The sequence below is a fragment of the Bombus pyrosoma genome, linkage group LG1, assembly GCF_014825855.1.
Source record: "Bombus pyrosoma isolate SC7728 linkage group LG1, ASM1482585v1, whole genome shotgun sequence".
Taxonomy (NCBI): domain Eukaryota; kingdom Metazoa; phylum Arthropoda; class Insecta; order Hymenoptera; family Apidae; genus Bombus; species Bombus pyrosoma.
This window is the reverse complement of record NC_057770.1, coordinates 11876353-11901889: the sequence shown is the minus strand read 5'-3', so window position 1 is coordinate 11901889 and position 25537 is coordinate 11876353. Positions and strand designations below refer to the sequence as shown.

The 25537-nt window shown below is 35.6% G+C and overlaps 2 protein-coding genes across 4 annotated transcripts in view; both read left to right on the top strand.

Moving 5' to 3' along the window:
* The window catches only part of LOC122566990 (rho GTPase-activating protein 7-like), a 352400-nt gene that overhangs the window by 120783 nt on the left and 206080 nt on the right, over positions 1 to 25537 (top strand). For 2 of the 3 annotated variants that reach the window (XM_043725034.1, XM_043725023.1), the window contains exons 3-8: positions 984 to 2576; positions 3097 to 3271; positions 4053 to 4292; positions 5215 to 5454; positions 6429 to 6622; positions 15633 to 15675. In XM_043725034.1, the coding sequence (XP_043580969.1) occupies positions 984 to 2576; positions 3097 to 3271; positions 4053 to 4292; positions 5215 to 5454; positions 6429 to 6622; positions 15633 to 15675 (2485 nt within the window). The remainder of the gene's footprint in view (positions 1 to 983; positions 2577 to 3096; positions 3272 to 4052; positions 4293 to 5214; positions 5455 to 6428; positions 6623 to 15632; positions 15676 to 25537) is intronic. The other variant, XM_043725043.1, reaches the window with a different exon arrangement.
* LOC122567056 overlaps positions 22405 to 25537 on the top strand; it is a 35278-nt gene continuing 32145 nt past the window's right edge. Inside the window, exon 1 of the mRNA XM_043725151.1 lies at positions 22405 to 22696. The gene's annotated coding sequence lies outside the window, so the exon portion shown is untranslated. The remainder of the gene's footprint in view (positions 22697 to 25537) is intronic.

Genomic DNA, 25537 nt, shown 5'->3' with positions numbered 1-25537 from the left:
AACGTCGGTTGAGAATAATGGGAAAAGAATAACATTCGTTCATTCGATTTTTCGTTCTGCGACGTATATTAGGATCATCGAGACTCGTGTCGTTACTGTCAGCAACATAACTACTTCATTATAAACCATTTTATATGTGTGTCGAACCGATTTCAACACTAGCTATTTCAAACGAATTAGTTCCATTTCTCGCGTTAAGATTTATCAGCGATGGTAGCCGATGAGATACCGACGCGTTGCAACTGGAGGTTTTCTTTGCTTTCAAGGATTAGAAATATGTACATTGCACAGAGTAGGAAACTGTATCTAGGTATATAGACTGTTATTATCTCCTCGACGTTCAGCCTGCAATCTGTATTCGATTGTGATTTCGTTAGCTGACATTTCAGTTCGACATTCTATGTGAGGCGCTGTTATTAAGTTGCAAGACGCACCGTTTCTCCGGATATTAATATTGATCTCTGACGGTTGCTGTAACATAATCGAGAGAAATGAGGCTCGAAGGAATCGTAATGCCAATGTCGATCCCATCAACTCTTGCTACAGCTATGTATATGCCGTACACGGTTTCCTTTCATTTAAATGTCGTTGTTTCTTCGCTGTTTTCATGTCTGGCGATGATAAGTTCATTCTACTTGTTACCTTCTCTGATTGTATTCTTGCCTAGCGAAGAGGTATAGCAACAGAGATATAACAGTATTTAAAAATTAATAAAAAATGGTTTTTGGATGGCGGTTGAAAAGTTTTTCAAACAGTTATTCAAATCGCTTCAACCATGCTGATTTTTTCCAGAAAAGATTGTTTGTAAAATTGTGTCTTATAGAAATTGTAATGTTTCTAAGAAATTCATCGATCTTAATTTCACCAATCTCATACTCCCAATCATCTATAAATATTTGAAAACAAACCTTCAAGGTTTTCTCCCACTAAACATCCGTTGCCCTTAACGTATCATTAACGTATCTCTACTTTCTGTTCAACAGGAAGAGATTGGTGAAATCATCGAGTCAGCGCCGTCGACTCCCTTGATCATTACAGGCGAGCCAAAGTATCCCCCACAGACGGCGCCGGTGCAGGCAACGTGCTATGCGACGACCGATCTGTGCAACGTGAAATCGCTTCCCGCAAAAAGCTTCGCGTTCAGACGACAGAACTCCGCCGGTAGGACCTGCAACGCCGTCGAGGACATCGGCGAATGGTCGAACTTCAACACGATCATCGCGAATGAAATCAACGAGCTGACGAAAGAGCTGGAGCGGAAGAGGAACAAGGAAGAGTTGAGGATCGTGCAGTACAAGGAGCTGTTGAACGAGTTCGGCATATCGGACAGCGAGAGTTCCGTTGGAAGCTCGTGCGAGGCGAGCACCGATCGATCATCGTCCCGGCCGAACAAGGAGAACCGTGATCGACGAAATGGAAAGTTGTTCAGCGACGAGACAGCCTATCGCTTCCTGTTGAGCTCGGACTACGACGAGCCACGGGATCGGATCGTTTCCGCGGAGAACGATCGAAGAAAGAGCGGAAGCTTACCCGAAGATCTGCAACGCATCATCGTTGCACATAGATATCAACGAGGATACCATAGAGATGTCTTGAACACCGACTACGACCAGCCAAATAATTCATCATTTATGAGCTTCATGGAGGATCACGGGCAGATCAATCGAAATACTTCTAGTCTATCGTCGAAACTGGATCGCGGACGTGCGGTGGAGAAAGAGGAAGAAGATGATTCGCGCGCCAAGTACCTTGGAAACAGTTACGACCAACCAAAGAAACATGTAGAGATAAGTTCGAAGACCAATGAAGAAGTCGATGACAAGAAAGCAGTTGGACCTTCGCAGATCGGCTCGTACAATTTGCTCGGTATCGATATGGATAAAGACGAGTCGAGCGCGAAACTACCACCGAGACAACGGTTGGACGCCCACAGGAAGACTAGCCTGCCGATGAATTTGGCGAACCAGAAACGGAGGAGAGTGCCGAGATTGGCTAGAATTCGGCGCAATGACGATCAAAACGCGATGGATCCCGACTATGACCTGGATGAGGATAAAATACATTCGCCTGGGCCGAGGTCGTTGGACGGTAACGGGCCTAAATCGGCACCAGTCACGCCAACGGAGGAGAAAAAGTCCCCATTTTCGAAGTTTCTGTGGAAGAAACACGCGCCTGTTTTTCATGAGAACACAGAGGATGTTGTTCTTGTCAGAGTCTCCTCGTTACCTGATCAAGATTTTCTTCATATGGAGAACGACACGTTGCAGGGGAAGAATGGCCGAATCAATTCCAAAGGTCTTTCGAAGAAAAGAGCCGTTTCGCCGTTGACTTTACGTTCGGATATATCAGCGAAAAGATTGTCGGAGTCTGATAAGGATGTGAGACAAGTTAGTCCTGTAGATTTGAAAAAATTCTCGCTTTCGAGATCGAGAGGCAACGACGTAGGTGTTAGCTGCGATCTTCCGAAAGACGACCACGTTGGTTCAATAGGAAGCGTCGATAGTGGAAAGTTTGATCGAGTGGAGAATGTGGACGTGAAGAAAATACTGGACGAACAGAATTCTAGATCTGGTTCGGTGAGTATTTATGAATTTTCTTTTTTATTTTTTTGAAGGTTCATTTCTAATATCATGAGCTATAGTATGCGTCACATTTACTTTCCTTTTTATTCGTAGAACTACGATATATCAATGGAACTATCAAACCTATCGGAATGATATGTTTCGGAATTTTTGTTTTTAGGATTAGCGTTAATATTAAAATAATATTTAAAATCGATATTATATACTTCTAATTATTTTATATACTTCAATATAGCATATATTATAGTTTAATGGATCTGATGTTGGTTTTCACAAAAAAATTTTATATAATATTTTGGTTAATATTTAGTTAATTTTCAATAATTTTACCAGCAAAGTTTGAGATATTAATAAATATAGACACGCGAAAATGAAATTTTGAAAAATAAATGTTCAATGAGTCGGAATTAGATTTATTTGTTCGATGAGCACCGGTTGCAGAAAGTCGACGGTAGAACATTACAGGTAACAAGATCAAATCTGTGCTTCGAGTAACGAAGTGAAACACTTTCAGCTACCGATTTCTCTTCAATCCCTGTTATCGAAGATCCGAAATGGCTCTGGTTCATGCTGCCCGAACAGCCCACCGATAGATTCGCTTACTTGTGCCGACATGGCGACGCAAACTTCGCCAGCTATTTCGAGAAGTTCCAGCTTCACATGGGTCAGTGATTGTGACTCTCCACGAGGTAACTCTCACGTTTATTCGAGCGTTCTTCCTGCTCCATCAAGTCGTTATTTGAACTTCTACTTCTGTCCGTATTTCACGACTAATAGCCAGTGTCAATAAAACACGACAACCTACGGAAGAAGTGAATTTATGGCACGTTCTTTTCTTATTTATTTATGGCTACTTTCAATATTTCATTAACTAATGTTATATACGTATATCGTTGATAGCTATAAGAGCGATGCAACTCAAGAAAGTGTATTTTTTAGGAAATGGATTTCAAATAGAAAGTATGAACTAAAAGAACATTGTTAATTATCATGCTTTATCATTTAGGAATGAGAAGATTTTTTTCCTTTATCTATTAGTATTTCAATTCTTGGATTTGAAGATCTCTAATAAAATATTGTTTATTCTTAGTTCAGTAATTGAAATTGAATTAAAAATGAGTAAAGACAAATCACGCATATAAATACGATATAACTTATTTTAGACAAAACGAGCTGCAAGAAAATATAATAAGCTCTAAATAAAGCTTGGAATGGTATACAAACGCATTGATTTACAATAGATGTCAAATTCATCATAATTGTCCGTAATTACAACAATTGATTTCGTAAACTTAATAGAAACAAAAGTTAATCATGTAAATAGTCAGTTTTCATAGTGTTAACCTGTTAATCAGTTTTCATCCTCAACTACCAATCGGGCGTTCATTTCAATAACAAAAATGTAAACATTGAGAAATGGATATTCGCCCGATGGATTTATTATTCTGGTCTATAAATGAATGTTCGCAGCTGAATCGCAAATGGATTCGCAATCGTTGCAAGACGAGAGCACGTTGGACCCTGGCTCGCCGCAAGACACCGTGGACGACGACAATAGATCGTCGTCGTCGTCGCAAGATCTTCTGCAGAGCATGGACGAGATTTCCTCCGGAAGCCTGTCGCCGGATACGACCGACAGAGCATCTCCGCTCGAGAGCGGCATCGGCACCGCCAGTCCTCCTAGAAGCACCGATCGACGGATAGTTAAGCGTAAGTCGATTATTGCTTCTCCAAATGAAATTACGTATTGCGTGTACTTTCCTCGAGAACGTCGTTCTTAGCTATTTAACCGTGCAATTTGAAATGTTTTATGGTTATTGTGTGTTTCGGCAAAATTTGCATGAATTAATGCAATTAGTAGATTTTGAATGTTTATGCATTTATGAGAAATTGTAAAATGTGAAGAAGTAAAGGATATATACAGTATACGGAAATATATAAAATATCAAAGGTATAATAATCACTACAATTTTTCGTGAATAAAATCTCTGCTTACGTTGCACTTTTTTAGTTCTGTTCATAAAAACTTGAATTTGCGTAAACATTCGCGATCTCATAATTCTAAAATATTGAAATAATAATAATTCGTAGTATTAAAAGCCTTGATACTGGGTTATATGAAATGTTACCATATAGTAAAGAAAGAATCAGTAGGAGGTTTTACATTAAGATTGGTTTTAACCCTAAATTATATACGTATAATATAGCCCAAGGGATTATTAATGTGTTAATAAACTTACTTTGGTAAAAAGGGACAAAAGCATACTCATCATAACGAAAGCTTATCTTCTTTCTTCATATCAACATTTCTTTTCAAATTTCAATCCTTCGTTCTCCCAAATATCCGAATCACAAATTAAGTTATCTTCAGATCATCAACACATCTTTCTATTCCAAAGTAAACTGACACTTCATATATAATAACTTAATATTTCATTTAAAATTCCAATGTGTTATATGTTTTCCTACATCCGCCTATGTCCATAAAAAGTTTCTACAAGTGTTTAAATACTTTGGTGGGCCACTATACATTAACTTATCCTCGGATAAACATATCTTTTATACTAATCCAAACACGTTCGAACACTCAAGGCTTCATTGCATCATCAAAGAGTCATCTTCTCGGTCACAGCCCCGTCCTCCAGCAAGTGTCACCGCAAAGAGACCTGGGAGAGGATCCGGCGGCGGCCATCGAAGTTGAACTCGAGGAACGATAAACATTCGCAGGACGTGTGGATCAAACGCGAGAGCGTACACACGCAGACGAAGGAAATCGACGACCAATATTCGCAGGACGCAGTGGACAGCAGCAGCGGGCTCGACGACACCCTGCCGAGGATCAAACCGCCTCGGCCGACCAATTTGCCTCTGTGTGAGTTTCATTAACATGCTATGACGCGTGGACGGCGCTAATCGCGCCTCTAAACACGTCGTGCATTCAACGGACATGCAAATTGCACGGTTCCAATGCCGCTCGTTTTCGAGGGAACAATATTCTGCAAAGTCAAACACCGCTTTTGTCCTGTCCGTTTGCGAAGCAATTAACCGAGCCGCAACGTTTAATCGAGGGAAAAATTCTTCGTCGAGCTGGGGAAAGGTTTCGATGGTAATCGACGTTCCCCTCCAGCGAATGCAAATAGAAAGAATCTGCGACTGTGGGTATTGCTGCGTGAGATGTAATGAAGAAATCATAGGGGTGGGGTGTATATATATATTGGTTAAGTAGGAAGGTTCTTTAATAAGTTTGTAGAAATGCTGTTTTGTAGAAATGCTATTATGTATTTCTGATTTTTATTGAAATGCCAATGAGTTTCTTGGCTCCAATCGTTGACTACAAGGATTATTATGAAATAAAAATTTATGTAATGTTTATATATGTACAGTGAAAGCTAATTAAGAATCAAGAAGGATATAAATAATAGAATTGAGCATGAATAATGGAATATGTAGAAAATGAAGAGAAGAGAAGATATGTAGATTTCTATGAAGATAGAAAAAGGAAACAAAGAGACGCGTTACTGTAGTTATTATATACATATGTATAATACTTTCAGGAGGAATGATCAAGTCCATTTTTTTAAATATTATATATATCACCACCAATATTACATATATCAATGCACCACCAATGTATTAAAAATTCGCCTTGTTATTCATATTTCATAGCACTTCAAGATCGTCTCATATTCTTGTAAGAACTAAAGCTTATTAAATGTTTTGTGATCAGTTTGATAAGTCCTTCTTCTGATTCTTTAAAGCGAACGATGTGTTTCACAGTAACGACGTTTCGAGCGTTCTATGACAATTTTCATGAGTGAATAATTTGTTTAATATTTTATTTAATAGGTCTGTCCACTACAGCGAGTAGTTCGCTAAGCTCTGGAGAATTATTGGAAACACCTCCCAGAGCCCCGTCCTCCCCTTCCGCGGCGAGTCTTCAACTAAAACCGGAACCCCTAAGTGTGGAGATGGGCGGAAAGAGTAGCAGCGCACCCCTGTTGGAGAACAACGATGTGGAAAAGACGAACGGGAAGGTGCCGGTAGGTTCATAAATCATGCAGAGTATATATGTCACATTATGATATATACCTAACTCTATCCCTCTGTCACCTAATTTTATCGCCTCAAATTTGAATTTTTTTCATTAAAAATCTATCGGAGGAGATCATTTTAATCAAAATTTTACGTAATTAAGGGAACAATTTCTCTTGTTCTATGAATAGAAAAAGTTTTGTAGTTGAAAATCTATATTCAGGAAGTACATTCTCGTATTTATTGATTAATTTTGAAAGTATTTATAGATAGCTTTTTCGGATATTTAATAAGATTATACTATCTTTGAGTAAACTTTTGTCCTAAAAACTTAGAGAAGAGAAACAGAAAGATATTTATATCTCCGAAGCAATACTAAAATCAAAATATCTTAAACAAGATATCTATAAACCATCGGAATAATATAAATCACCATAATCAACCTTCTTTTTTTCACCACAGAACCAGTCATATCTCGCGTAAAATTCAAACATGAAGCCCCATTGAAACGGAAAAGATACGTAGTTTGTTCAGATGACGCACGTTCCTCGTAGCCAATCGAACCGGCGCGCGATCGATCAACGCGAACATATCGATGATAAATAACAGCGTTCAGTCGGATAAACTGACAACTGTCCGTGCGAGACAGCAGCGTGTCCTGCTCGAGATATTCGTTTAAATATCGATAACAAGCTCAAACCACGAGTCCGTGAGTAGGAGAAGTAAAGTTCGGGGTTTTAACCGGGAAGAGTATCGTCCTAGCTTCAATAGGAAACATTAATCACGTGGCAGTAAAGCGTGTATGGCATTTGGCATCGAGATTACCAAGCTGAGATAGGTTGCTCGGACTGTTACTCCGTTCGGTGATCCGCGCTTATGGGTCACCATTAGTCTCTGCCCACGTGAAACGTGTACGTTGCGTGGCATTGACCATCGCGAACACGGTATTTGTATTTTACTCGCGGTTGTAGAACCGCGTGTGCAGCCCGTGTGGGCTGACGGAGGCCATCGTGAGATTGACACTTTGTTGGCACGATGAACCTTAATTTCCCTTTCATGACAGGTATCTCCACCTGCTACGAGACGAGGTGAGTCGAATATCTTGCAAATTACCCGATTCACCCTTGAATTGAATCAGCAAGGAAACCCCTGATCTTGCATCCATTCTCTCTTTACTTCTTTCGTTCTTTGCCTGGCCCATTTTGCTTCTATATGGATACACATTATGTAACTTTGTTGTATTAGTTTCGACAAGAAAAATACAGGAAATTTGCACTTGGGATGTATTGTAACCCGTCGGTTATTCGATGGGAATAAAGATTGTAAAATGTCATTGTTTTTTTTATCCTGTAAACGCCTTTCATATTTTTCTGGGAATAGCTGTTAGAATCGAGTCTTAAAATGGTTAAAACAGGAATATACCAGAATATATTCAATGCAATAATTTTTAAGCGAAATAAAATGAAATATATGTGACGTTAGGCAGAAGAAAGGTTACTTCTTTAGCTAGGGGAAATATAGCCGAGGGAATCAATGAGCAACGAAGTACGATTGATCCTAAGTGTAAAAAGAGTCTGTAGAAACTAACTAATTAACTGTGAAAATGGTCGACAGAGAGTTTAAAATTAGCGAGCAGCTCCGGCAGCTATCGATCCCACTATTTTTGCTGCACGTTCTTCTTGTTTTCGAATGGAAATTGCATTCGTTTATTTAAGAGATATCCATGTTTCAAATTCTACACGTTCCGGTCATTTCATTTGCAATTTTAGTGAAAAATCAATAATACAATTCATACAAATCGTCAGATATTTTTGAAATATTGTTCTCTCAAAGATAATATTACGCAAGATCATGTAACTATCAGGGCTTATAAAAGTTCTAAAAATTATCAAAACCTGTGCAAAATAAATAATTATAAAATAATTCCAATAAATTTCGACGAATTAATAAATTACAAAGATAGGAATTAAATACACTGTCACAATTTACAAAAATATCAAATATCCAACAAATATAACAAAAGATAACAAAGAGAATAAAAGATAATTCTATTGGCATGATTAAAGATCGACCGATAATTTTGACATAAATTTTCCACGAATCAAACGTGAAAATAAAAAACCACTGTACTATCATCGATTCATCTATAATCGACGACTTATCCGAAAGATACATCGATGATCCGCGAAGTAGGTGGAGATACCCGCCGTGAGGAGAATTAAGCTCATCGGGCTTACAAAATATCAATTGTACAATCATCGTAGATACCTATTATCGTATGTACGTTATAGTATTAAAGAAAATTCGATCAATTATCGAGATATCGAATACCAGCAGCCCTGCTGCGAAGAGAAATTTAAGATCTCTACCTAGATCCCCCTAAGATCTCCCTGTTAGAAAAGTTTTAATTTTACAACAAGCATTGATAGCATCAGTAGTCCTCCATAATCGTTCCATCTGTAATGCTAATCTTGTTCGATGCCTTCCTGTTTTAATGCCCGTAGAGAACATGCAGTTTCGAACATGTAATTGTAATTTGCTTGACTTCCAGATTGAGAGCTACTTCATAGATTTTCTCGAATTGGAGATCTTCTGGTAACTTTTCAAATAAGAAGAATCTATGTTCTGTTATACGATGATCGTTATAGAGATAGATAGTTTGATGTTCTTCGACATATTTCTAAATATCGGTAAAATGTGCTCATCTCTGGTTTTACGAGATTGAATATTAACGACGAAAAAGATTTAGTGGAAATATCCAAAGTTTATGGAATTTTTGCCCAAGATAAAGTTAATACGAATAGCTTTCAATTATTTCGTAATAACGTTTTCCTGATAAAAGACATTTGAAATCCATCGTATCGAACCAAAGTTGTACGTCGTTGCTCTGTGAAATATTCTTCGTCATGTGAAAGAAAAAGAGTGATTCAAACGTTCCTGCTTGTCCTAAGGGATGCAATAAATTCTCGTTCGTTGACGCTGTATGAGCAAATAGCGTGAGGTAGTTCTATATTTATCCGGTGGACCCTCTCTTTGATATCATCGGTCCCGTGTGGCTGCATCGCGATCGCGCAATAGTTTGTCGTGAAATCATTTCACGATACCACAACGAGTCACATGCTTTGGGTTCGACTTCTTCTTTGAATATTTTCGTTTGCAACCGTGTATTGAATAATAGACGGACGTAATTTATGAAAACTTCTGCGCAACCCGATTGGTAGCGCTTTTAACCTCGTGGTGGATGTCCGGTGTACGTAAATTGTCCAAGGTCAGCCTCGATGCTTTGATGCTAAAAACGACCCTTCGCATCGATGCACAACCACAGCAGCCGATATTCTGTGTTTACCTCGGCCATTTTTTACTCCCCCCCCCCCCCCCAACTGCACGACAGAAAATAACATTCGAATTTTTAGCACAGAACGTGGAAGTTTCGTTTCCCACGAATGGTCCTGTTAATATTTTCCATGTGTTTGAACAAGTAACATTTGTTTCTGCTCGATGCTATATGTTCGAGAAAATAGTATTCCTATTTGTTTCCATTGTAATAGAATTTGGTGCGCATTTGTCAAAATTCTATCTTCTAGAGGAAGGATAGAAAATGTTATTTTGTATTATTTACTGTATTTTTATCTGCTTCAGGAAATATGAAAACAATATTTCTCACAATTCGTTAAAATTTATGAGTTTAGAAAAAGATAAAAATAATAAGTATATGTTTTCCGTGCTATATATCAAAACTCTAATTGTTTGAGGAAAAATATAAAATAATATTTTGTACTATTTATTACGTTTCAGAAAGTTGACAAACAATTTTGTAGCAACTTTAAATACACTGATACACATTGTGAAAGAAATTTTGTTTATTCCGCTTGCACGAGTGGAATAATAAATCATAACAACATACGAATTTACAACATTCTGTTTGTTCGTACGAGTTTTACTATCTTTCGATAGAAAAAAAGATTGGATACAAAATTTGTATCCAGTTGAGCGTTATTTATTCAGAATTTATTGATCAGCTCGCGGCTCAATATATTCAGTGTCTATAAATCACGAACGTATCCCATTGTTACGTTATGGAGTACAAAGTGTTAATCGGTTGGACTGGTTTAAAAATGGTATTTTAGTTGGAGTAATATTTTTGGCTTCTCGAGGAACAACATTATTTATAGTCCCAGTTCGTGATGCAGCTTTTAATAAATTTTAAGTTGCAAATACAACACTAAAATATATATCATTATTTTTACATGATTATTCAGATCCATGAGTTGTACGAGTTGCATTAATACGACAAACGTTCATTTTATGTCGTTAAAAAAATTCGAAAATTATATTTGCTGCAATTCATGGCTAGGTGAAAGTGAAAATACCTTGAAGATAAGTGGCGATTATGATAAATGCATGAATACGATTATGAAATATAAAATTCAACAAAAATTTCCACATAAGTGGTTTGAGGATGTCTATATATTTATGGGTGATTTAATTTTACAATGCAAAAATATACCGCATATTCAAACATACCTGTTTAACCGTCACCAACATATTTTACAGGAATTATAAAAATAATATCAATTTAGAAATTGCAAAATGTCCTAACGAAAACAAGATATTTCTAATTACACTTCCCAAACAGTAAATTCGTTAAAAAATTAACTTATATAAATTTTCTTTTTATTATTAAAACATAACTATTTTTTCGCCTACTATGTGCATTTATTTCCAACATTTTTACACGAAATCTCGACTTGACGTAGAGACGTAAAATGGAAGAATTCTAGAGGAAGCTTTATCAAATGGTTTTCGGTAGAGTTCCGTTGGTGAATGCGTATTATCAATGAAGTGTCGATACACGAGGAGGTAGTTTGTGCACGAGTGAGCATCATTGCCTTGGTAAACATACATTTCCACGATATACACACGTATGAAGGATCGGCATCTTGGTGGTAGCGAGTGATCAAAGCTAATGGAGCAGCGAGCCATGTCGGCGTATTAATCGGTTGGCATCTCTCATAGCTCTAATAACCATCGTGTGTGGGTTGTACGTGCAAAAGGCCCTTAGGTAGAAGAGAACTTCCGTCGGACAGCGAAAAAATCACTGCACCTGTGATGTAGCTGACAAGCTTTCAAGTTGACCAGAAAGTACGATAGCTAATCTTACTTTCTACTTTGACACATGACGGTCTTAACCGTAAATTAGTGTGACTCATTAGTAGAATATTAATTATGGATCTCTTAGAATATATTTGCATTTCAAGCTACATAGAAAGGAGACCACGATTCGCATCAATTGAAAATCGTATATCCTTCTTATCCTGTCACAGTTTTCGAGTTTTTATATCCCCATTTCACTTTTATTTTAACAAACAAGAAGATTCTTAATGTTTTAAGAAATATAATAATTTCAATTTTACTGTTAGAATGTCTTATTCAACACCAAATGCACACAAATGTTCGCACGATCTAACATCACGCAATTAGATAAGTAGTCTTCACAATTTTATCCAGCCTCATACGACTACGCGATGGATCATCAGGCAGAAACAGAAACAAATATTTATCAAGAAAAACCGGTATCGATTTTACGATTTCGTTCGAGGTTGAAATCAAGAAACAGAGACGAACTTTAACGTCTACCAGATACTTTTTTCCGTTGTATGCTATGGATCGATGTTCGCAGTACGGTAAAATAGGACGAGGAAGAAAAACGTGTTAACAAAAACCTGGAACAGGAAATAAATTCCTTTGGTCAGAGAATTTTATCGAAATTCTTTTTCGAAGTTATGCAGCTCGTAAAGAAAGAAATTCACCGCCTATTGGCTATTGTTCGAGAAGTATTTGCAACGTTGCTCCCGTTTCTTTTTCCTTTTCATAAATACAGCGGCAACATGTCGAAATTTACAATCCGAATGCGATTAACAGTCCAGTTTATCGTTTCGTATTTTGCGGTGAAGGACAATTAATTTCGTCACATTCGAGCTACGTTGTGCAGACATCTTAAACCTTTTTTCAATATGCAAACACGAATGCAACTGTAATTCGCTCGTGAGGTCTACACACTGTTTTAACCGGAAACTAATGGCATTATGTCTATGCTGATGGTTTTGGTATAGCATGGCTGAAGTTTCCATTGATTTTAATGCGATATAATATTAGATGCAATATGGCGATAAACGGCGATGCAATATGCAATAAATACGAGTAAATACGAGAGAAATTTGCTACATTCGATATCTCTTTGAAATTTCGTTTTATCGGCATGTTGGAATTATGTTATAATTGTGAGCAAACTCAGTGGCATTTTCTGTATCAGGTTACCTTTCTGCACTGTTTCTTTTGATTTTCAATATATTATTATGAATATACATATATACAAAATTATTATGTATAATTATTGTAATAACAGTATAAAATATTTTGGAGATCTGTATAAATGTAAAAAATTACTTTAAGATTGAAACAACCGAACGAAACAGTTTTGGAGTCTCATTTTTTATTCGCAGATTGTTCACTGTATCACTTCCCTCAATGGGTATGCTGTTGCGACACAAATTATTTGCGAATGTCACACTCTACACGATACCACGCAGTCTCTATATTTTCCTCAAAATCTAATTCTCAGCGCTTACTTGGTTCCCTCTTGCCACAACTAATAATATTCACCCCTGTGAAAAGGGAACGCTCTTTCACATCGATTCTCTCCTTTCGCATGTGTTTGCCTTGAAGTTCCAAGTAAAATCAAACTTCTTGAATTCATACAAGTCTACAGCGTTGCATGAATAAAATTCAGTCTGACGGTATCTCATTTTTAAGTCTTAAATTCAATACCAACACATGATTTTTCCAGCTATTTACCATGGGAAAATGTCGTCTTCCCCTACGTTGCCTTTTTTATGAAATTATCTGTACACCGCGCTAATCGATGAAGGCTTCGCAGCAGTATGGCATGGATAAGGTCATGGTCGTTCGTTTGTTCTGATGCTCTGTGTCGGACCGGCTCGATATCTTGCATGTATGTAGGTCATGGTTTGACCTCTTCGCTTCGCCCGTTTCCCCATTGCTAAGCCTGTGTACCATTTTTCCCTTCTTTCCCTTCTAAAACACGCCCCCGCGAATGACGCGGCTTAGTCTGTTTCATCGCCGACAAAACATGATAATAATGGCCGCCCACGTGAATTTCGACGATGCCAATTAATAGGCAACGCGGTGGAACGATTTAAATGCAATTTGAGACTCGCAATCATCGGCCATCAACCGATGCTAATTTTGTATGGAAAATTTTACGCGGCATCAACAGGGTCAGTGATTCAATTAAAAACTCGGACAAATCTGTCTGTGGACATTTTGTTGCTAAAACTCTCGCAAAATGTCATCCTCGTCGATTTACTGTCGTCGAATTAATTGAATTTTAATTTGGTCCAGGTTTTTTTTATTAAGCTACATTCAGATTGGCCAGATTGATTGGATTCGAACATTTTGAAGTCTCTTGATCAGTATGAAATTGTTATTTAAAATGTCCTTTCGTATTGTAATGATCGTTATCATTAGTCAAATTACATTTCGTTAAAAGATCGTGCTTTTGTTAAATTTATAGTATTTAAGATTTAAACAGAAACTTCGCAAAGTTGATTGCCTGAATTCGTCTTTAGTTTCAATTAAACCAGCTTGGAATTGTTTTATTAACATTACAGTTATTTTACATAAATCGAAATATTCCTTCGAATATCTAGCAAAGCTGAGATTCATTTAATTAGGACTTGAACCATAGAACATATTTTGAAAATATATTATGTACGTGCAATTAAAGTACAAACCAACAAAAACACATGGTTCCGATTTCAAAAATCCAATGGACTTGGCTTATTTTTTCAGAATGGATTTCATGAATTGTGGACTTGTATGAATGAACAAGCTTGAATTTAAGTCACTAATTTAAGTAAGTAGAATAGTCTGGACGAAGTTTTATGGATCGTTCCTTTTTGCCACTACTTGACGTAGGGACGTTAGTGGCGTTGTTGGGAGCCATCAACAGGACGACGCGACGGATTCATCAATCTTTCGGTGCAATTTTGTATTTAGGTAAATGCATCTGTCGATGCAGGCGAGGTCAGGCGTTGCCGTTTATAGCATGTTCGAATCGATGATAGCGCGACAAGGAAAGGAACCAACCAATTTTAGGGGTGACGTACAATTCCCGGAGTTTGTGGTTTTGCTTCATTGTGCGTTGTTCGACAAATTGATCTTGGAATGATGAAAATTTCAAATTTTGATTGCAATATTTTTTGAACTAATTGAAATACTTTTACCTTCAAACTGGAAACTAAATTGAGGCGAATGTCTGAGTTTTCTTATCTTCCATATTTTTGATACATGTTACGTGGAACATTTTTATTAAATTGTTCTTGTAGTTTGTTTTACTATTTTTGTAGTATGTTTTTCTATGAATATGTAGATCTTATGAAATCTTCTTTTTCCCATACTCTTGCATGAATGCTCAATGTCAGAACATTCGTTTTAGAAAGAAATGAATATTGAATATTGTGCAATTACATACCGAACGAAATAATAAGAGTAGTTGATAAATAATAATAAGTTGAAATTACAACACGTAAAGTGTGGCATAAAACTTTGGCTGAAAGGTGCATTAGTGGTGGAAATGAAAAGTAACATAAAAATTATCATTCGAATAAGAAGGAATGTACACATCCAACGTTATGCGCATCTATGTCATTTCTCACAAAAAATAGGAAACGAAAAGGAGAATATATTGCGAAAGAAAAAGTCCCATCACTGTAATTTTTTGAAAGGATTTTCTTGCATTGAAACGTGATTTTCTTGTATTGTGTTGAAATTGAAATTCGAGAACATTATGCTTATAAAATAAATGTAATTGAGTTCAAATGTTTAAAGCTCTAAACAGGATAAACTTCTCAAAGCATTACTTGGAAATTTTATGTCATCTTATATGATCACGATGTTCTACGTGGAAAGTAATCGGATTTTTTCGTTTGATTACAGAGTTTACAACAGCCACGCTCACAGTCGGAACGTCAACTATCAGGTGAGTTTTCAACGAACAAGGTACACAATTCTTTGCAGTGAAGTTAGACCCCGTTTTAGCTTCGTAGTTTCCTTTAACTATTTCCGAATTAGTTGAACTTTTGACAGAACTTCTAATCCGTTTTATTGCCGTCTTCCTTGCTGTAACAACGAGCGATTCGTGTTATTTTAGTCGCCTTTGTGCTAGAGAGCCAACTTATTTTTCCAAAGTTCTCTAAAATCCTTAAATATATATTTACGTGTTTCGATAAGAACTTAAATAAAGACTGGACTACTTTCATCATAGCATCACATGTCCTAAATGTACGTTATACTAGATATGAATGCTCCGAGGCCTACTAAATAGTAAAAGAAGATCAATAAATTGCACTAAATTTTTATCGTTATCGTAATTTAACATATAAATACGTTGCTTCCACTTCGTTTAACTTTCTTTCATTGGAATATAAGTACCTAACCACACATATGTCCATTATTTTCTTCAGAAGTTTCAAAATCTTCTCAATACTTTTCTTTAACATTTGATAAATAAGAAATAGTGATCTTCTTTTGAACATAATAATTAAATTCTGAATTAAGATTGACAAACAGATTAAAAAGATTTAAATTCTACTTTTTACTGAATCATTAAGTTCTAACTTGTTAGAAATTCAATAGCAAAAGAATTGCATGTTAACTAATTAAAATTACACAGCAAAACACGTCATATCGAAATTTTACACACACGAAAGGTAAGTTATTCGTAACCACGTTTCATTCGTAAGAAGCTTTCCGTAGCAGGGTCACTGCAATATCAGTAATATGTCCTGCGTTGGGAGACTGTCTTGTCGTACAACCCTTCCTATCCGGATCCTTTTCCTCCGTATTCTATTTCCGTCAAGCTTCCTCTCCACTCGCCGAGTGATTTATTCGATCGAAGTCCGAGTAATTTGTCGCCACTGGCGCGACACCGAGAATGAAAGTAGCTCGTACACGTCCGCGGAACTCGCGCTCGAGAGTGCAGGTTAATTCTTAATTTCAACCTTAGGTCAGCACGCCTCCCACCGGAAGCCTTAATCACGACGAGACTTGAAGTCGCTCCTCGAGAAAGCAATTAGCGCTGCCCCGCGAACTCATCGATAATTAATTAAACTTTCGCGATCGATTCCTCCGCTGTTCTTTGGACGCCTGTGCACCGCTTGTAAGCGCGGCTTGACATGCGATCTGTTCGATCCTTTCAAGACGGAACGTTGTTTGTTTAAACAACGAATATAATAACGGTTACAATGATTATAATGGATTCCAATTTGCAGAAAATGTTGAGCGTGATTTTCAAAATGAAATACATAGTTTCTTTACGATTGATATATTAATTCTTTGCAATGGAATCATATACAAGATGTCATATACTTATAAGAATGATTTTTAAAATAGGATTCATTTATTTTTTACGATGGAGCCATAAGTATCAAGAGTATCCATAAATAATAGTAAGAAAAAAACACAAATGTTATATATATATGTTAATTAATTTTCAATTGGTATTGGTTCAGTGATAGATGATTATAAGAATTTAAGTTATGGTATTTAATTTTAAAGTGTAAGTATAGTTTTATTTAATCACGTGTATCGTGCATGATAAAATTGCTATTAATAGGTTTCATCGTTTCAAACATTCTTAGAACACGAAGTAAAACTAAATGCTTTAAAATTAGTGCAATAACATTAATTGAGGATCGAGAATTAATTAAAATACAAGGCACTAAGGAATTGGTTCTTCGTTCTATAAACTATATTAAAAATGAGATATTTATATTAATTCCACTCCAAAGTTTGCTTCATTTCTATAACCGCCATTGATATTTATAAAAACTTGACATTCGCAAGCATTTTGCACGGTCGATGGATTTCCAACTTTTGCGAACACTACGAGCATTACGAGTATATTTCGGGGCATCGCGATCCGTTGACGAGCAAGCAAATAGTGCAGAAAGCTGGCGGAAATGTCGTATAGAGAGATCGTTAAAAGGACGTTGTGGAAAGTGGAAGACGATGCACACCACCTGTAGACAATCCCTTGGGGGCTTTAATCTTTGATCCGACAGTATGATCTTCGTCGTCGCTTTGTTGTCCTAAAAATAATCTTCAGATGTTAAGGGTCGCGGATGTAATACGTGGATTTTTATTGGAACGACAGCTAGTAATAAGAGAAATGAATGTCGAAATAGAGTACTAGATTCATGGATATTATTATCCTACGTTAGAGAGAGGTTTCTTAATTTGTGCTTAACCGGTAAGTGAAAAAGTAAAGTTGGTTTGGTCATGTGAAATTGTTTAAGATGTGCAACTGCTACTAGAATTTGGCAATTTTGTTAAACTATTGATAGTTTTAAAGTAATTTTAAAAAAATTTAGAACTTTAAAATTTGTAAAAGAATTAGGTTCAAGTTCTAATCTCAATGATTGTCCGGCTGGGTAATCCTTTATCATTAATCCGATGGAATATTTAACATTTGTCGTGTAAATTTACTGTATTGAGATTTCTTAGCTATTGTCGAAGGAAAATCAACCGGATTTAAATTAATCCTTTAGGTTAAATACTTTTTTTTATATAATGGAAATTTTAGTTAGTCGAAGAGGTCACACAGAAAGAATATTACGAATATATATGATCCAATTCACATATTTGAAGCTTTATGACAGAGGATCAAATTGTTCGTCTGTAAATTTTTTTCAACATTTACCGTCGTCTCTCGAAGGTCGTTATTATCATAAAGAAAACTCAACAGAAACTTAATATACCCAGTATCGACAACGAAAAAAGATCTTCAGAATAATGTAAAAAGATTCCAGATCCTTCCAATCCTCAATATGAAACCATCCTTAAAAATATGAATAAGGTGAACAGTAATAAATGGTGGAATAAAACGAAGAATTATTTTCTACGATAAAAATAAAACTTCACACCAAGCCATACGTCACAGCAAAAGTTTATGGTATATGTAGTAAATGATAAAATATATTACAGTCATCGTTCTTTATAGATAATTTAAACCTATAGTCCAGTAATTTCATAAAACTGCAGTCTTCTTAACTTCGTAGCGACATAACAAGGGTGTGACTATGCGAATTAAAGTTAAGGTTATTCGCTTCCATGGGCAGAACATCGAACGTATACAGATGATATACATATATCGTCGCATTTCCGCACGAAGAAGAATGTGTGTCACCGGATATTATCGATTCAGACGCACGTGTTAGAAACGCGGATGTCGCAAGTCGAATTTGAATATCGAGTCTACAATTATGTAAATTTGCTGGCCGTGATTTATTGAAATTTTTAGAGTACCTATAGGAAGAAACACAGAGAGGCGTATACATCATGCTTGGAATTACACATTAATGAGAATTTTATTATTAGCTTTTTCTTTATTACCTATTCATCATGTTCATCCAAATTATCTTATTCATGCAAACGCATCTAATACCTTTATTTAGCGAAGTTCGACAGGTGTATTAGATGGCGGAATTTGATTTTTCCCCATTCCGCCCCCCCCCCGATCTTTTTATTATTTAAATCCACGTCTGGCGTTACGATTTTTTGGAAAACCTGGATGAAGCTTGTTGTTATAAAAGCAACGTAGAATCATGAAATATTTAAGTAGAAACTTCTGGTCGTGCGTTAAACGTGAATTTTCTTGAAATTCAGCGTACGCAGAAACTTTCTTGGATTGCAAAGTAATATGATCGTTAAACCGGTATTGATATTTTGGAATATGCTGTTGACAGTATCTTTTTTTATTAACCTCGAAAAGAGAGATACTTTTGAAGCAAATTGCAATTCATATTTACTCTACGTTCGAGTAATTAAAGATTTATAGATTAAACACAGATACTAACGTATAAATAGATATTTTGACAACTTTTATAAATGTCGTGGGATATTGCTTCTCCTTTTTTCAAAAAACAAAAAGGAAGCTCTCTAATTGTTTTAAGTGATAGCTACTTATTTGAATTCTGATAAGTAGAATTTTTTTGGAATCGTCAAACGTATTATTGTCATCCTGCCACTTACCGAAGTATATATAGTTTATCGTAAAGTATAGAGCTCACATTTTAAATCAAATTATCGAAGACGCTCTCAGCTCTTCGATACGGTAATTAAAAATCGATACGACGAAGCGCATTAAATTCTTCGAGAATTCTATCAAATATTCGAAACATTGAAACGTATTCTTCAAGCGATTAAACAATTTTTGCTGAAAGTCCATGAAAAAGAATAAAAGAATGTTCTTCTTCAGCATGTCTCAAACGAGGCCCTTAAATGTTTCTTTGAAAAATGTGGGGCATCGAGTACAACCAATAGCCTACCGATAATCGAATATCGAAGACAAGTGCCACATGGAACGATTTTGACCTTCTTCTTTTAATCTACTTCTGAAGCCTCGCCTCTTTTAAACGAAATTCAGACTTCCTACAAAATATTATAAGAGTGTAAGATGTTCATTGAAATTTTACGAATCCTTAAATATTTTTATTTTATTCATTATTGCATTCGGGAGTTTGCCTGATTAAATTATCTATTTATATGTACGTCACTGTAATCTTTTTCAACATATTCCTCATAGACTTTACATCCTTTTGCATGAAAAATATCTCTTTTTATCTTTTTCTCATTTACATATCTTGGTATTTCGACCCCTTCAATTTTACCAACCTTAATTTCATTGTTATGCAAATGTCCAATTTGATTTAACAATAGAACATAACAGAAACAGAAAATGAAAACTTTGTTACCGCTACTCTTAGCGTTCTCAAAATATCGCGCGCGTATCTGCATTTAACTTTATATTCCTTACGTAAAACAAGATTGATGATCGTAAAATTATACCGGTTTAATGCATTTGCTATTTTTTGTATCGCATAATGTATCACGAATCCTTCTTCGTCGGGAAATTTGCTACATTTCGTATGGAAATTTCCTTATTTTAAAGCATCTAGACGCATATTTTTCTTTCATCCTGGGGAGAAAACGAAACGCGGTAAGAGCAGGATACCTCTTTTCGAAGCGTTTTGAAACGAATTACCGTGATCATCGAGCCAATAAATGTATTAATCACGTTTATCCGGTGCAAAAAGCGGTCGCCAGTAATTCTATACTTGTTTTACGTGAAATTAATTACGAATACGTTTATAAGCCTCAAGGATTATTGTATACAGAGGTTTAAACGAAAAGTGGGTCAAGTCTACTTCAATAAACTTCTGTTAGTACAGTCTCAAATCCTCGTGCAACCAGTGTTCGCACGTTAATGAATTCAGTTGCCGCATTCGTAGGCTATTAATCAATTTGTGATTTATACATTTGTCATATCAATTCATTACCTTGTGCGGCAACTAAAGCAATATTCATTTTTTTCAGGAAGTTGTGGCTACTTAGCATTTTTTTGTCGAAAATGAAAATTTATGTTTAATCATTTATCGATATATCGGCAAAGCGATATTACTGCGATGTTTAAAAATTGTGAAAATCACACTTCCTTTGTTCTCTATTGAGAAAATTGCAATAACAAGGGGAGAGTTTAACTTTTTTTTTGTCGATGAAAAATTTCATTTTATGTGAGAACGAAGCTACTTTAGTCCAATTTTTGAGTTTTCTACTGCTGGAAGGTACTTCATCTCACGATAGGTTATTTTGAGGATGAAACAAGTTTTCTCTATATGGCTTTCCTTTTTTTTTTATTATTATTCTTCATGCATTTTAATTGATTTATGATAGAAAGTTTAATCCGGTCTTAGCGGTGTCATTTTTTACCAATATGTTTCATAGTTAAACGATATTTCATTTTATAACCGGATGAGAGAATCAAAATTCCTGATATTTTAGCTTCGTATGTTTTAACATTATCAGACCTATCAATCTCTTTTCATTGGAACCTCATTCGATTTTTGATTGGAACCTCTCAACAATTTTTCTCCGTTTATTATTCTCAGTTTTTACCAAACTCTCAATTTTTAAAATTCACCACCATGTTTTATCATCTTCCCTCAATTCTCTAATAAGGACGTTTTACACTATAACCTACTACGTTAACATTACAAAATTAACAAGTGAAAAGTCGAAAATTACAGACTTCCGGACAAATATTTGTATTTTTGTAAATATTTATAATTTTATAATTCGATATCAAATAAGATAATCCACTAATAATTCATAAATTGATAACCACACTATGCACGTTTATACAAATTCATATTGTCATAAACACAATTAAAAAAACGTAACCTTAATAGACATTTGTTTTACCAACTAAATGTTATAGTATATACTATACCTTAATTACATTTATAATAAATACTATCAATATAAATACTATAAATATATAATATAATATACAAATATATACAAATATATAATAAATACTGTACTGTATATTTTACACATTTTTTAGCATATTATATGCATCCTGTATATTTTTACACCCTTAAATTTCCCCAATGCATGAAAATCCATAATCTAATAATAACTCAAGAATTTGTTAACACGATTGTAACAGAAATTACGTGATTTATATCATCAGGTAGTACAGTTAAAACAATGTTCTTTGTCGGCATGTATCGAGCAGGTGATTTGATCGGTTGGCGAGGAAAAAAAGTGGAAGAGACGCTTGCGCTGCGGCGGTGACGGCGGCGGCGACGGTGGCTTTCGTCCCGTCGGCCAATGGAACACGGTGCCAGTCGTCGCTATCACGGGCACCGCGGCGCTGGCCGCAGTTCACCAAGCGGCGTCCACGCGACTCGCGACGCGCGTCTCCGGTCCTCGAGCTGGTTATGCGGCTTTCGAGAGGGCTTTTCGAGGCTCCCTCGAGGCGAAACCGTCGTTCTCGCGTTGACCTGTGCGCGAATCTCGTTAGACACTCGTACCAAACGGACTACACCGGTTCTCTTATCGTCCGAGGCCGAAGACTTTTGATTTTAGGTATCGATCGCAAACAGTGTTCGATATTCGTTTGGCGTGAAACGATCTGGATCAATCGTCAGAAAAGAGTATGCATCGATGTATCGAGTGCCTTTAGATTTCTTTTCACTTTTACCATCAAATATTTTAACACGTATAATTGTTCGTTTGCATAGTTCTCGGTGAAGCTGCAATTTTAGATATGATGTATGAGACTGTATACTTGAAACTCGCGTGATTGCGCGCCAGTTTCTTCGTACAGATAACGAGTTCTGTTTTCTTTTTATCGCTGTTTGACAAGGGTGTTCTATAGGTGTTATATTAGATACAGTTATTCATAGAAGTCTTCGTATGTTCAATAAAAAAATCATTTTTATCGAAATAAAATGCTACAAAACGAGATTTTGATGATGAGATGAATAATATAAAAGTTGTTTTATTATTGTTTTATTTAAATAAAAAGTATAGAAGTTTTATTAAAACAAAAGTAATGAAGGTTTTTGTGAATGACTCATTTTAGATTTTGGAGGAACGTTTGATGGTGGATGAAGAAAGATAAGACTTTGGCACGTTATTACACTATGTTATAAAAGTTTTATTTAGATAGGAATGGGACATATTATAAGGTATATGGAGATATTTGTGACTGATTGATCTTATAAAGGTTTGTTTGATAAAGGCTGAAGAAGGATAAGAGATAGCTTGACATTTTGTAGGTAGGAAACATTTTATGTTTGGTCTGTAGTAATGGATGGTTTAGCGCGCCAATTTCTTACGGACTTTGCAATCCAAGATATTCAAACGATATCTATGTTGTTCATGTGGATGATGAATTTAGTCAGTTTTTTATTTATTTTTCTCAGTCGTGTTTGTTAAATGATTTCGTTAATGACTTCTTTTTGTAAATTTTCTAATAGGGGTTACTAATATTCTCTTTTTTTCTTCATTCTTTGTGAATAAATTTTGCAAATATTGATCCACTAGTAATTGCTGAAATTTAAAATGAGACAAGTTCGTCGTTGTAAAACTTTATACTACTTTCTTTTTTTTCTGCAAAAGTTTCCACTTCTCGAAGCTGCGTATCGTGCCTTATCGATGTTCCAGATTTTCCACGATATACAGAAAAATTAATATTCAAAATTATCTGAAGGGTTTTAGCAATGTCTGGCTTTATTTAAGTGTGGCCACGTTTGAAATATTGAATCAGCTGTTTATGAAAAAAATAATTCCATCTTTATAATATCTTCCCGCGATCTCGCCGTATATCCTTATCTTTTTATCGATATTTTGAATTGGTTTCATTCGATAGGGTTTCGGTAGAAAATATTTTCAATTCTGATTTTTAATCAGAAAAACACTCGTACTAATATCTTTAACGAAAAAATGATACTTTCACTAATAAATCTTGTTTTTTACATCGTTAAAAAGGCCGCTGGAACATCCTATCTATTGATCACACTACGCTATATTTATAGATTGATTGCGTAATTATCCGATTAATCGATTGATTAATTAAGAAACCTTTTTTTATCTCTTTTTTAATTTTAGTTGCTTCTTATTCTTATTAAAATAATTAACATCATAACTCTTTCTGTCAAAATTCTTCACTTTCGTCAAAGTTACGATTCAACGTTGAAACAACAAGAAAATATATTCTTTTTGAGATTATTTGAAATTGCAGTACAGTGTAACAGTAACATTCTCAGAAATGTAAATTTATGTTAACGGATTTGACTTTTTCTTTCGTATTTCCACGATGCAATAAGTTGCAACAAAGTAAGCATTAATTATGTCAGATTTCAAAGTTTCCTTCCTCATGTTCGTATTATCTATGTAAATAAAGATGGCGTGTCTTCGTAGCTGACGACTTTTACGGAAACATTTATTTCCAAGTATTCATGAAATTCACAATTACCGTGTAAGGTGCTTTCACGACAAACGACTGTTGAGGAAAGCTTCCTTTTAAGATATATTGAACGTGCAATGTTAAAAATTTAACTGGATATAATATCATTTATACAATTGAGTCTGAAACGTTCGCCACAAACACTTCCGTCAGATGAAAGCAACTTTCAATCTATCAACAGGAACAACATTGATAATATCTCCGTTTTCATCAATTAAATTAGTCAGAGTGTTATCAAAGCGCAACGTATTGCGGGATTGACGTCAGGTCATGTAAATCATCGACACTATCAATCGTAATCTATCATATTTGTCTCTTAATCAAATTTCAAACACTTGGACACACATCTTTGCTTGATTTTTCCATGTGCGCTTTATTATCTGTTTTACTTATACGTAGAAAGTACGATCTGCGAAATTCATTCCGAATTTCTTAACAACAAAATGTTCTTCCAGGTACAAAATGAAATATAACGGAACATTTTCGAAAATTTGTAAGATATCAAACGGAATTTTTGGATAGAATTGATCAATGGCGTAGGAACTTCAAAATGTAAAAGAAGAATACTCTTCTTCAACATTTATCAGATTCGTTATAAGTTTCCAAATAATAAAAATCTATGGATGTTATAATGTAAAAGGAGAATACTTTTTTGCAAGTTTTGTTCGATATATTCAAATTCGTTTTCGAAAATATTCAAAAGAGAAAAGAAATCGCATCTGATAGGAAGGATTGTCCGATTTTTCGATGGGATCCACGTTAATGTATATGACTTTCACGGCATTCGAAAGGAGAGTGGTGGACGAAGTTAAATATATATCCGCGAAGAGGACTGCTCGCAGGATCATAAAATATTTACCGCGGCGTGACACGAAGTCAAAGGGGCAGACTTTATTGACAGACGAAACGACGAAGCTTACAAAATTTATCCGCCGTTAATTCTCGCTCCATTTGCGTTTCATCCCAATTATTCATCGGTCGTCTCGCCTGTCTCTCATTCGCTTCCTGTTAAGCGGTCCCGACT